Genomic DNA, 15,075 nt, shown 5'->3' with positions numbered 1-15,075 from the left:
TGCCCTGCATAATATGTGGCGACAGGCTAGCAAATGAGGCAATGAAGCCTTCAAAACTGCTTCGGCACGTGGAGACATACGCTTTATCAGCGCTTTGGTCACCCTTCATACATTCAGCTTAATTCTGAGTTGTATGTTTATACACTTTATTTTTATTTATTTCTATGCCGGTCCGTGAAAATATTGTTTTATATGAAACCGGTCTGTGGCACAAAAGAGGTTGGGAACTGCTGCTATATAGCATTAATTTAAAATAGGAACACATTCTTTTTCTATCCTTGAACAGACCAAAGAACCTGTAACCATCAACACTGGCCAGAAACTCAGTCAGCCAGATGGCTTGGCCCATTACAAAACTCTGTTGCATTGTACAGACATTTGCTGTTGAATTGCACTGCAAAGCTTACAATTTTGAAATGTCACTGACACTTATTTGAAAAGAAATGAGAAGCCTGCACCACAGTTACTCTGAGTAAAATAAATATGCCTTGAATTTACACCTAATTTCTTTAAAATACTCCCTTGGCAGTGCTGTGCCTAACTTGAATCAAAGAGATTTCTAAAATGCAAGTAAATGGCCTTTCATGCTTCAGGTCCAAAGGTGTGCAATATCTTTAGCCAAATATGTCTGCAAACAAAAAAGGCCTTTATGGTCCCACAGCACTGGACATATCCTCAGACCAAGGAGCAGAGACCACATACGTGATGCCAGGGAGGCGAAAAACCCAAAACAGTGAACACAGGGCCAGACGTCTGGGAAGATATTATAGATAGTATACACAAATCAGAATGCAGCTGTTTTGAACACTATCTGCATGCCTTCTTGCATGTGTGCATGTGCATGCAAAAGACTGATTGGCCGGATTAAATTCAGTGAAAATGGCCAGACAGCTTAATATATTCAGAGAGACGAATCACAGCAGACACAAGGGTATATGGCAAAGCCATAATAGTTCTATCTGTCAAATGTCCATGAAATTAAATGATTTCAGAGACACTTTACTGAATGCTTCCATTATATTTCCATTTAAAATAGATTGAAAGAGGTCAGAGACATAGCAACTAGGGCAGCCATTAAGTGAGGTTTGAAAGAATGAGTGACTTAAAGCTTGCAGAAACAACATGGGAAAACAAAAAATAACATCCTCTTTGTGGTGAAAAACTAATACAGTAGGAAAAATCAAGGAAAAAATCATTAGTATGTAAGTCGGAGTACGGCAAAAGCTGTGTGATTTGTCCAACAGACAAGCCTTGGAGAAAAGACCCAACAAAGCTTCGACAAATCTATAGTAAAAGGCTGCTGAATACAGGAGCGATTCATTGACGCCAATGTGACCTTCCTTATCTTATGTGAGGATGCAAAAGGAACAGAGTGAGGTAATGCTTCTATCTTTCCTCCTCAGGACAAAGCAGAATATTTAGTCAAGTCATTGTCTTGTCACCCAACAATCTTTTTGGATGTGATGTAACACAACCACAAAATCTAGGATATCAGGACATGACTTGTGGATACATCCAGAATTCATGTCCTACAAATGCAAAAAAAAAATTGTACCAACCTATCAAAAGCATCATTTAAAAATATCCATCAAATATCCATGCTGCTTATCTGGCATTGGGCTGGGGTAGGGTACATGCTGAACTATTCACCATCTATCACAGGGTTGATATAGAGCAACAAACACCACACAGCGCCATGGGCTTGAATCTAGAACATTCTTATCTAACCTTGGTCCTGTCCTGTAGTAATCATCTAGCCCAAAAGCTTACCTTTACATTTACATAAGGTAAATAAACCTGGCCTAGACAATATAGGAGGGAGAAGAGAACATGGAGAAGAGGTAAATTTGAATATTACTCCTTCATGCAGATGGTGCCATAGATCAAAAGATGTAGATAAAAATAAAAAAAATAACCGAAAGAATAAATGAATATTTATATACACTTGCTTAAAAAGGTTCATGGAGCTGCAGTGCATGCACCCACGACAGTGTGCACTGGATTTCACCAATAGATAGTCAATGGATGTCTTGTATTGGATCTGTCTGTATTAGGCTTTAATTATATTCCATGCAATAACTGTTCATTGTTTCATTTACTTTGTGATGTGGGCGTTGATGGAAGGTTTTTCAATATTTCATCAAGGAATATGAGGCTGTTAACAAGTAGTTGCCATGTTTATATTTTCTCACCCACTATGACAGAGCTGAGGTGTAGGAAGAAAGGTTTTGGGTGAAAATGACATTGCTAGTCAGCATTTCTGAAAAGGTGCAAATAACATCAATACTATATCAGAGTTTTAGCTCACAGGTCTCATTTTGCTTTACCATCAACATCTCTGAAATCTTAAACTTGTAGGGAAACAAAAAACCCACGCTGACCAATCATATTTTTTTCTTCCTTTACATAGTATCTCTGCAGCCAAAGCGGCCTCACTGAGGACTTAAATTTTTCAAGAGGCTCATGCCAGCTATGGCAAAGCCTTTGTAGCTACACGCGTAACCGAATAGCAGAGAACTATGAATTCATCTTCAAAGGTTGTTCCAATTTATTATTGGTCTTCCATAAAGCTTGGGGATTCACAGGAGACAGATTTAAAAAAAAAAAAAAAAATCAATAGTCAGAAATAGCAGAGAAGTATCCAGTCTTTAGTCCCACTTCTTCAAACTCCACAACTCCAGTTTTATAATGTAAGCTGTTATATTTGAAGCCAAAATCCAAGATAACCTTAGAGGTTGAGAGACTCACTGTACTGTTTACTTAACAGACTGATCAGCACTCTTTGTGATGCGTAAACAACTTTATGTGTAAAATCACCTCTACCTTTTACTATGAGCTATTACCACATTAGTAACAAAAGTATGTTTTTCTACAACAAAAATGCATTCTTTCTCAATCTGTACTTGAAGCATCATGAACTTGTATTTGCAGATGGAGGGTGAATGCAACCACACAAACACGGCATCAAATAAGCAGCACCAAATGTGACTGTTTAACCTAAGCTTGGTTGAACTGTTGGAATTGTTTTGTTCTATCAGGTTTTTGAGGGACTGAAAAGGGTCCGTTCATTCGAGCTGCCAAAAGGATTAGGCTATTTTCTGCTCAGCTCAGCTCAGCTGTGGCCTAAGGCAGGTCTGTTCAAATGGCTATACTTGATTGTAACGTGGAGATCACTTCATTCTGCGGCTGCAGTACTGTCTCCAGCCATGCAAACAAGTTGATCAGATGTATTTGCTTAGAAATGCAGAATTAAATGCTTAAAACCACATACATTGAACAAATGCTTTTTCTGCTTACTCAGTATTCACTCAATGTCAACTGTGCCTAATCTAGAATACAATGGACAGAGGGCAGGGAAACGGAAAAGTTGTCAGCTCCTCACCAGGAGAAAAGACACAGTTACTGTCATGAACATTCATACCTCTAGGCAATTTAGATTCTGCAGTCCATCAGACTGTGAGTCTTTAGGTGGGAGGAAACTCATATGGAGAAGGAGGGAAAAAAATCTAACTCTACAAAGAAGGGGGCCAGAAATCGATGTCTTCTTTACTGTCAGGGAACAGAGTAACAGCTGTGCTACTCTCTAAATAAAATATCATTACTCTGCTTTATAAAGCTCAGTGGTAGGATTGGAAATAAGTTCTTTTTATGGGGCTGCTGTGATTACAGTGACCAGAGCCCAATAATGAGCTGTGTGAGAAGGATCTAAATAAAAACAATGAGATGCACAGCCACTCATTGTGGCTTACTGAAAACATGATTGTGAAATTTGAAGCCCATTTCAATATTTTCAAATGTCCAACAAGAAATCACTGCTTTACCTCTGAATATTTATCAATTGATCTCTCTCTGCCATTTTTGCTAGGGACTCAATGTTAGCTGTTTTTTTTTTAAACTATTATCCCTTATTACAGTGAACAGAAGGTTTTTAAGGGAAATGTATATTTAGCTGAGGTTGTGCTTGGTCTGAATAGGTGGAGAACTTTGTGAAATTATTAAGAAAAACGAGGAAATGCCTTGAAGTGGGTCTTAAAGGGTTAACATCCCATTTGGCAATATACGGTCAGCTGATGCAGGTAATGTAAGGTAAGGCCTATGTCTGTGTCTATGTAATAGGTAAGGTCCTGCAGTTTGACATTTGCCTTAGGACTGATATTACAAACATCATTGGCTATGACATGTCAAAATGTTTAGAAATGGTAAGTGCCCAGTTTTCTTTGCCAAAAATAATATAAGGAAAACAGACAGATAGCCTGCGGAGTTGGATTTTAAAAGTCCCTGCCAACATCACCTCCGAAAAGTTTGCTTGTTACAAAATAAACAATCCCGCTGGAATAAACAGGACAATGGGAAAGAAAATTATATTACCCAGGTTTGACAAAAGATATCTTTGTAAACAATAATTGATGAACTGTGGAGAACAATGATGTGCAGCATGGCTCGACAGAGGGAATTTTTTTAGCGTGCACATTTCCTACTCTTTTCTTCTTTTCCTATTGTTATTTTTTCAATACACACTGCCAACAGTTAAGAGTCTGAACAAACTTTTGTGAAACTGTCAAATGTTGGACATAGAATGACAAATTAAGTCTTATGATAGGACTTATACAAGTTTAGTTTTGACTACATTGGGCTCCATAGTTAGTTTTTCTGCATAGTAGAGTGCACCCTAAAGAATGCATTAATAATTCATGTGCAATTCAATAAAATATAAAAATTCATTTGATTGCCTTGCCTGTTTAATTTTAAATTCATAAAATTTCTCAAGGATTTATATTTGTAAATGCAAACTAATAATGCCAAAACATGATTTAAAAATTTTCAGTACTTTTTAAAGAGGCCTCTAGCCTAGAGGCAAATACAGCTGAGAGTCTTTTTGGATTCTTTGCTCATCTGGATTTGAACAGTTTATTCTGTTATTTCTGACTGACAAATGGTAAATGTCTGCTATCTTAGGGTCTCCTCATATGTTCTAAAGGTTTAAGCCCAGCCTTTATTTAGGCCACTCAAGCCCAGTCAGATTTGTTAGCTGCCCCAGCCTTGTCCTGGGTGTATGCTTCTGGATGGATGTTTTGCTGAAAGGTGAATTGCTGCCCTAGACACATGGTGTATACCCCGTGGAGTCAAGTAATGACGTTCCATGGGGTTCACCACACGCCTGGGGTTTGTTCATTCAACCGTGAAACTAGCAGAACAATTTTAATATGGGTATTGATGATGCATTTGGTACACATCACTATCACCCAAGACACAAGTCCACTTGGTAATTTTGAATTACTGAGCATAGATTGATGGTACAGACTGATGAAAATAATGGAAGATTGATAAGCTCAAGATTCAGACACTCAAGCACTGCAGCAGCTTAGCTTTATCAGTCTTAAAATCTCTTGGAGCCACTGAGGAGAAAACACCCTTTTCACATATAAAAACCTACTTGACTTAAGTGCATGTGTTGAGATGCTTGAAGAATGTTAATTCCACACTATGCTGCACTCTAAAATGTGTCAGTGGCAATGTCAATGCAGTAAGGTGTGACTGTGTCAAACTATAGCTGAGGTGATACAACAGACAATGTAGGAAGAAGCCTTCTCATTAGATATGTGCTCCCCTTCTGTTTGAGTTGTCCTGTGTCACCTTCTTGATTACCCTGGTTTATCGCCTTCATACAGATTAAGATATGCATGCAGTGTACCTAGAGAAGGGGTGTGGATTTGAAGGGCAGAGGTCAGGCATTTACCTTTGTAATCACATACTTAAGTAGCGTTGTTTTCAAGCCTTCAAAACTGTGCCTGGAAGCATTTGGCCAAGGACACGGTGCCAGCAGATACGATTTAACCCCATTGCTATTTTCCTTTTACTAGTGTTGCTGCTGGAATTCAAATGGGATTGTAGTTTCTCTCATATAGTGTGCATAATATTCCCCAATGAGTCTTTAAAAACATTTTCTGCCAATTTTTACATTCTGTCTTGACAGTGAATAAGCGAACACATCACTGTGGAGTATTATGCCATTAAAAGATCAGACTTAACCAATATGGTTGGATTAAGCACAAGGTTAAATCCTGAATAAATATTGCATTAACTGCATTTTTTAAAAATGATAGGCCTTGAAAGAGAATCAGACTACTTTAGTTTTCAGAATATTTTCTTGTTATTACAAATGTTTGTTTTTTGAGAACGCTGCATTAGATTTCATAAACATAAAACAAATCTTAACTTGTTTATATTCGATAATTCATATCATAAATACAATATTAATAATCATGACAGAAGGTAAAAGCTACAAAAACATTCCATTGGATTAAAAAAAGACCCTACTAAAAACCACCTACTTAGATCACCTTTTAATCATTACAAGGCTTTAGCTACTGCAGAGGCTGCTTGTGAGACCTTGACTATTGTCATAAGAAATTTAGAATTTAATAACATTAAAACTTAAGATGTGTGTCTTCTGCAGTGAATGGTGCAGGTGCATTTGCCGTTTTCCCTATCCAGTGTGGATTTTGCGCTGAAGAAACACTTTCTGGGTCAGAGAAACAAAGTGCCATGTGCAACCAAGGACAAAGCAATTTCACAGGGTGAGAGAAGCATGCAACCACCTTTCTGGGTCCTTCTCAATGCCATCACACAGATTAGACAGCACACCTCCTCCTTCGTTCCTCCAGCCTCGTGTTAAACTCACTTCAGTATTTAGGTGTTGATGGATTAGTTTTGGCTGAAGGACACAAGATGCAGTACAACATGCCAGTCATTTTCTAATGAAGGTTGTAACTAAGCATCTCGCATTCAGGTTTGATTAATGCTAACAGGAGCTTAATAAAGACTATGTGTAGCTAAATAATATTTGAGGAAGACAAGGAAGTGGGTTTAAGGTTTGGTTATATAAACACACTTTTAAGAAATTCAAAGTAGAAATTATTTGCATCCCTTTCCCTGCTGGTGTACTAGTCACCTATACAGTGCAGTGCTGTGACGTTGAGTCAGAAATATTGCACCTGTACTCGAAGACATTAAGCTACAGCCCTGAAGTACAAAAAACTAAACAAAAACAAAACAAGAAAGGAGTGATTTTATCACTTTGCACAGTTTTAAGCATGTCTCTCCTACCTTCCCTATGTCTGTTTGTGTGTTTATACAGTTACAATATGTATAAAAAAATGTCAATCTGTGACAAGATAATATCACATTTACTCCACAAAAAGTTAAACAGGGCATATAATTACTGGTGGCTCTGTTAAATGGGATGGGCTTACAAAATTATTTTGACTTCAAAATAACAAAATAACAAAATCAATTTTGTTTTGAGATGGAACAAAATAAATTTTCAAAGTTTTTGCTTTGAGATGGAAGAATATCTATATTGCCATTATCATGATTAATATCCTCTTAACATAGAGCATATTGCTCTCATTGAGCTTTTCCAAAATATGTAGTGATTCACTCTGCTGAATGAGAACTGGATGTGAAATCAATCCTATTTTCTGCTCCTAGCCCTATACATCTATATCACACTGACATAATGGAGGAGTAGATGAAAGTAGAGAAAAACTGACAGTGTCATGACGGAGCAGTAGTGGATTACCCACTTGACTTGCCTGACTTCAACTACCCATCAACTTAGCCCTCACCCCCTTCACCAATGTCTGCCAGAGCTGCCAACTCCACAGCACAGACCATCTCTATTGAAAAAGCTGAGATGAAAATTTTAGAATCATCCTCATCCTCATCAAGTACAAATGAACTGGTTTTCATTTTCCTCCTCCTTTCCTTTTCTTTACTGTTGTCCTATGAATATAGTCATATGATCTTATTGTGAGGGGGTTATGAGCATTACTCACTCTTGTCTTGTATTACTCTATGGTGATTTACATAACTCATTGGATATAATTTGTCCAAAAGTCACTCCCAGCACCACAACTTGATGCTGCAAATGCACAGACACACCCTGGCTTTTTATTCTATGACCATAAATTGATCCAGTCGCAGATAATTGCTTTGGCAATCCCACTGACATGGGTAGTGGAATGTGTGTGTGAGTGAATCTGTAAACTCATTGTTTTCATAATATGTGTGTATGCATGTGTGTGTCTGTGTCTTTCTGAAGTAATAGTATACTGCAGTTGGGGAGCTGAAGTGAACCAGAAGCAGGGAGCAATCCCCTCCAGTAGTGCTTTGTTCCATCAGCAGGACAGAATGGGACCTACTTTACACTGACAGAAAGGGCTAGGGTTGCTCTGCACGGCTGCTTGAGCTTTCGGCAAGGACAAAAAACAAAGCTTCTGCACAAAAACCTGCTGATGCTAACTTCTTTCAGGATAAGTAAATACTGCTGATGAAATGATCATATTTCAGATGAGGAAAGAAAGACAAACACTACAATGCGCACAGCAGAAGTGGCTCACAGAGATCAACATTATGAAAGTTCAAATAAACATAACGACACAGAGGGCGTTCCATTTCTAGTCAATGATTCCTACCATTTCATGGAAACTTGTTAAGCTTATTTAGCTTCTTTCTGTAACCAACTGCAAGTGGATGCTGTGCTTTGAAACCAAAATAAATAAGAAAAACAAATAACAACTACAAAAAGACTTAGTGGCAGTCGTCCTAGAAAAGACAAGAGATTTGACACAAATCCTACTGTGCATTTCAGAAGCGGGATGTACTGTAGCTTCTCATCTGCTGCAGGCGGATTGGACTAAGGCAGAGGACCGTAGCATTTGAAAAAACAGAGAGGGGGTGGGGACTTAAGATTTGCCATCGCTTGGCCTGTAGTGTTCCATCATTAAATTGGGGCTAACATGTTTTAATGTGATCACCAAAGACTGGACGGCAAGGACATGAATCACTGATTGCAAGTAAACAAGTATTGTATTAGCAACAAATAAGCGCCAATGTAGCTATGGGGCTGTACAGACTGGACCTTGAAATGTGGCTACAGCTGCTTGGCTTGTGTGTTATAGGAAGAAGGAAAAAAAGGCAACAATCCTTTAAGACTGAGCAGAATGAGTGCACCACTGCTTTCAAACTTTATATAATTGGTTATTTGAATAGAAATGCTTCACCCAAAAGCATTGTACTGAAATCTGCAGAGACTTGACACTTTCATCAGTCTCCAGGCCCTGTCAACATTTATAGGCAGATAGTCTCAGTCAGAAACAACAAGGACTTGGACCGGAGTTATGTGGTTCAAAAGACAAACCCTGCGTGAGATATTTCTCAGTGTATGGATGCTCTTTCCAATGCTAAAAATCGAATGAATCATTTCTGCACTTGTTTGCCAAATTGCCATATGCCATTGCATGCTTAAAATCTCATTCTGAAGGAGATACAATTAATTCCCAATCATGGCATGAGCAGATTATTGCTTTTCCTGCCAAATTACCTGTTCTCATTTCGCTGAGTGTATCTTGGTTGGGGGTCAGTATCTCCATCATTAACGTCATAACTGGCCTCAGGGTCCTAAAGTAGACAATGAAAATGGTTAGATCATCAGTCATATCTCTTTTAACCCTTACTTATGTTGAAATAATTTATTATGGATAAAATTGTGTAACTGTAAATGTTTACTTCAAATTAAGAAGTTGCTCCACTTACATAGTTACTGATGAGATCAGGATGGTCCTTCTCAATTCCATCATCCAGGATAGTCACCACTACACCTCTTCCTGTGTAACCTTGAGCCCAAGCTACTTTGGTATTCAGGTCTTGATGTGTTGGGGTGGACTGAAAGAGACACAGGCCTTTTGTTCAGCTGTCAATCTGTTGTGGCTGACACCTCCCAGACAAACCAAAAGAGAAGGTCAGGGTGAGAGAGGTCAGTCAAATCTTCTTCAGAGACTTTGTACTCATGGAAAAACCTGAGACATAAATCTTTTACAGAGACATTACACCCAAAAATAAAAACAATTACGAAATAATTATTTACCCTGACATACCAATGTCCAGTGTGAGAATGCTTCTATAATTACAATGTCATAAAAGACACTGTGCGGTCAGAAACGTTGATGAGAAATTTGGCTCACTTGCATAAGACGTAACAGTCCACAAGATTTGAGAGAAGCGACAGGATAAACCAACAGGGGATACAGAAAATACAGAAAGGATTTAGATAGATAACAGAAAATTCATACAGTCAGAAATATAAAGAGATGTATGCACCAGGGATGAAAGAGATGGTGAGCGATAAACACAGATAGATGGAGGAATGGAGGCACATCATGGACAACTTCACCTGCTCTCTCCTCCATTTCCAGCTAATTTATTTATTTATTTATTTTTTTTTACAGGGCATAACTCCTGCACATGTACACGTCCTCTGTGGATGCTTGGCTGCTGAGGTAGGTTCCTTTGATTTATAGATCTTGGCTTTCAACATACAGTACATAAGACAAAATTTTATAAATATTTTAGGTAACTTTTTGTCACAAACTAGCCTGTATGCAAATAAACTGATGAGACAAAAAGACTTAAAATGCCATAAATAGTTTACACTACTGAGACAAAACTGCATTATTACTGGCAAATTCCCTTCAGCTGAATGGTGTGATTAATTTTCAAGCCAAAAAATAGCTTGAAAGTAGAGAAATTAGAGGTCTAATGCTAATGGCAGGGGAGGGTTCACAGCTTCTATCATTTTATGATTTTTTTTCCTGGCATAGGCTGTGCTGTCATTAAACTGCTGATATGACAGAGGATTTGTGTGTATGAACAAGAAAAAAAAATAAAATAAAAAAGAAGGGAAGATTAGAAAAAAGCTGAGCAAAACAGACATACAGCCACGACGGTTTGCTATCAATACCTCACAGGTGACACATTTCAGTGGTGGAGCTTTAGTGACATTTAATTCAATTCAACAAAGCATCCTAAGGCACAGCACATTATACACACAGGAAACATCGTGTTGGTGGTGAGAATGCTGTAACTCAGGCCTAAAAGATTCCTCTAAAGGACAGCACTTCATTAAGTTCTTAATATATATATTTAATTATACTAAAATATAATTAATATTATATTTTTTGCTACTGCAATAATAACCATGTCTTTAAATAAGAGTGCTGCAGAGCTGAATTGTGAGTGAATCTTGCACAACTCAGTTAGGGCTGAATATGGAGGCGTTCAAAGCTTAATCAGAAGTAATTGCACTGAGGAAAATGAAATTTTTTTTCAGGATAGCATTAGCTATTAAAAAATCTGCATGCATACAAAGCTCATTCTTGTTAGCCTCAAAAGATAGAGTATCGAAATATCATCATCAACTCAAGTGTCAAAATCTTCAATGTGTGATGCTACATTGTGCTTAAATACTACAACAACACCAATGCTAGCTGCAGCTGGTAATGCCTTTATTAAATAATATGCATTTAATGAATATGTGTCATTTTAACTTGAAAGCAAGATTTTCCTAGATAGATTTGGAGGAACTCATTGTTTTAAAAAGTTCCTCATTGCTGCAGTTTCTAATATATAGGCATGATGTCAGTCCAATGAAGGCTAGGCTATAAAGGTCAGAGACCATCACCCACCAGGTACCACTGCTTGGGATAATCAGGGTCTGTTGGGTCTTCAAACACATCTCTCCTCTTCCTTTTTCTTACGACTTGCTGCTCTGTCCATAAGACCTGGGGTTCCCCCATATAGGTACACACAGTATAAAAATAAATAAATAAATAAATAAAAATAAACACACACACACACACGCGCACACATTGAGAGAGAGGAAAAGAGAAAAACAGTAAACACAGTTATCTTCACATTCTATTGTGTCACAGCAAATTTTAGAATTTCAGAAAATGTTGCAATACATAGATTGTAGACATCGAAAAAACAATGTCTCAGCTGTGTAAAAAAAGTAATAACAAGAAAGTGAGGCAGAGATGTAAGGCAAATCTCGTTTATTTCATTCCTGAGTTGTAGAGGAAAAGTGGCTTATATGCAGTGTGGCAGTGTAAGGGTTTCTGAAGTCCTGGAGGCTGCTGGGAGATGCACAGGCTCGGCAGAGGTCGGTGTCAGCAAATGCTAATACCACATACTAAATGTCATTGTATACTTTTGTTTCTAAAGTTACAAAGTTGCAATTTTATCTGTAAAATTCACACCTTTTATGCCATAGTTCACACACTAGCTAATCATTTAATATCTGTTAACTTTCTATTTTGTTTTATGCTTGTCCTTATATATTCTGACTGGCACTTTATTCCTTGCACATGACTAGCAGTAGAAAGAATGATTATAGACTCCCAGAAGGCTTGATATTTTAATTTATGGTATAATATTCAAACACACAAATTGTACACACTAGATAATAAAATGTGTTTGAGCTTGAGCTTCATCATGTGACATCACTACACCTCAGCATGCAGGTAGCAGTGACCAAATCTGTTTCCTGTATCTCTCTGCAGACTCCCTTACTAATCACCACTATCGTGTGGACATTGTCCAAATACATATTTGGCACATTTCACACTGTATTGATAAGCGATTTCATATCGGAGCTGTGAGACAAATCCCATAAAGGCTGGCATTTTATAACCTTAACAAGGAATTCCTCCTGAGAATTGTGGAGACAAATATCTCCACTTCCAAAACAAACACCTCCCTTCTACACACTGGAAAAAGTCTGATTTATCTGATTTATCATCTGAATAAAAGCAAATCCAATTATCTAGTCCTCAGTTTCCGTTATATCATAGATGAGTAAATTAACACTTCTGCCATTCCTTGAATACAATGATGTGTGATTCAAAGAGCAAGATGTGAATCCACTGCACAGAAAATTATGGATTGTGTGTGTGGAACCTGTGGCCTTGCTTTAAGAAATGCCACACTTCATTCAAATTAAACAAAAGCCAACTCAGCTCCTCTTCCTCCTTTGTAATTTCAGGACCGCCACATTAAATATTATGTCTGAGAGCAATGTTGGAATGAACTAATACTGTGTCACTGGGAATTTGCATATTAGCAACACTTATCTGCAGTTCAAGCAAATGCTGTTGTGCATTGTTATTGTCAGTGACAAATGCATTCTTTGCTGAATTTTTGCTGAAGGTCAAAAAGCTTAAACTGGTCCCACTCTTGTATCACTGAAGTGTTGTGTGCCTAAAATTGTTTCCTTCACATTGCCTGGCAGATCATCAAGTACAACTTGCTGTTATTAGATAAGTTAGTTCTTTCTTATTGTTTGTTACTTCGATAGTGGTTCCTGGCAGTGAGGCATCTAAAGTTGCTTGATTTCATGATTACATGCTCTTGAAGAGTACATGATCTGAATGGAAAATGAATGGGAGTGAAAATGTTCAGTGCAGATCCTGACAGCGGTGTAGCTCCAACACTGGTTGAGAACCATTTACTTATACAAGTGACCAGAGACCAGAGACTTAGTAACATTCTTCTCATTTCATTACATTTAGAGTGGCACATGACTGACCTCAGTGCACATCCCATTATTATCAGAACAAAATGATAACTGATTCATTAACAGGGCAAAGATCTTGATTGAGCTATTTAACGATGGGATATTTAGTTTCCCTTTTATAGTCAATTAATGCAGATAATTAAAACTAGCACATTAAACCTATAAATTACCTATTATTATCATCAAGAACACTGACATTAAATATAATTAATATAAAGTAATGTATTGAAGTGAGCGATGAAGGACAAATTAGAGCACAGAGAACTGAGGACCTCCCCAAGCATTGGGACAAGGACAAACAGAGAGACATACAAAACGAGACAGAGAAGCAATCATGAAACAGTAGAGAGGCCTCCACTGAGCCAGGTCTGTAATCCACTTGAGCAATAAACTATTTGTTCCATCTCCTACACAATGTCCTGAGGGCTTCCCTGACTGATGACTAAAGTAAAGCCATGCTGTTATTGTCTGTAGTACAGCGAGACTGCTATAGAGCATTTGCTTTGATCTATCTATCTATCCGTCCACAGCTTATAGAGAAAGTAGATGTCTGATGGAGGGCTATTTTCCCCGCTATAACCAAATTGCCATTAAATGGACAGAATTTGCAGACAACTAATTGATTTAATGCTGACTAAATCATATGTGATGATGATGATTTGGTGTATTTTTCAGCTAAAACCAAATATAATATAATAGACTGGTGCTGTTTAACACTGGTTCTCAAACCAAGGGTGATGATACTGACCGGTCCTTATATGATTAAAAGGTTATTATTTTAATCTGTGAGGTTTTTAATGACAATTACTTTATTTTCTTTTGAGTTCAGACCACCAGTAATGGCTAATGACAGTTATCAAGTAATACATTAGTTTTGTTTAACATTTGCCTTGAGTCCACAGATACGGTACAAGTAGGGTGAGTCGGAATGGGTCAGGCTGAAGGTACTGAGTAATAAGCAATGCACTGTTGGTATAGGTCATTTCATTGGGGTCGTTGACAATAACCTAAATACAGAAATTTTCACCATACAGTGTAATGCGGCCACTCAGAAAGAGAACACAGCATGCATAAGTCATAAGCCTTACACTGCAGTTTGTACAAAACCAGTAGCAACCACGCCAATACAAATTGATTCTTCCACTCAGGGAGAAGGTGTGGGGTGAGGAGAACAGATGAAAAACAGGCCTCGCACCCTTAATGGTAAAAGCTTATGTCGCTGCCAATGTCATCTTGTGAACTGTGTGATTATTCAAAGGGGATGCTGATAAGCGGCATGTTAGCACCACAGAGCAGAGGAAAAGAGACAATGGAAGTAATGTTAGAGACAGCAGCTGGATTACAGAGAGGGAACACTGTAATAAGCTAAAGGCTTAGCAATGACTAATCCAAATCCAACCATTATGTTTTCATTGCCTTTTAAATCTGTTTTCTTTGAGGCAGGTGAAGCAGAACCTTTTCTTCCCCCTTTTCTGGGGAGCACATCATCACACAAATGCATACGATATACAAATGCACAAAAATAAACACACAAACCCACTCATTTGTGCTTTGCCTGAGGTTTGGTCTGCTCCTAGTTGTGTGGGTGGGTTGGTAAGTGACAAAATTGATGCCCTGCATAGCTATGGGTTCAAGTGCTGTGTTAATCTGAACTATTGACC

At 38.0% G+C, this 15,075-nt stretch overlaps 1 protein-coding gene across 4 annotated transcripts in view; it reads right to left on the bottom strand.

The window, feature by feature from the left end:
• Nucleotides 1-15,075, bottom strand: part of furinb (furin (paired basic amino acid cleaving enzyme) b) — a 74,943-nt gene that overhangs the window by 19,810 nt on the left and 40,058 nt on the right. For 2 of the 4 annotated variants that reach the window (XM_029522597.1, XM_029522599.1), the window contains 3 exons: nt 11,526-11,621; nt 9,598-9,726; nt 9,386-9,462 (listed from right to left, as the gene is read on the bottom strand). In XM_029522597.1, the coding sequence (XP_029378457.1) occupies nt 9,386-9,462; nt 9,598-9,726; nt 11,526-11,621 (302 nt within the window). The remainder of the gene's footprint in view (nt 1-9,385; nt 9,463-9,597; nt 9,727-11,525; nt 11,622-15,075) is intronic. The other 2 variants (XM_029522598.1, XM_029522600.1) reach the window with 1 other exon arrangement.

Source organism: Echeneis naucrates, chromosome 16 (assembly GCF_900963305.1).
Source record: "Echeneis naucrates chromosome 16, fEcheNa1.1, whole genome shotgun sequence".
In the NCBI taxonomy this organism is placed as follows: domain Eukaryota; kingdom Metazoa; phylum Chordata; class Actinopteri; order Carangiformes; family Echeneidae; genus Echeneis; species Echeneis naucrates.
The sequence above is the reverse complement of the archived record's forward strand: the minus strand, read 5'-3'. Positions and strand labels throughout refer to the sequence as shown.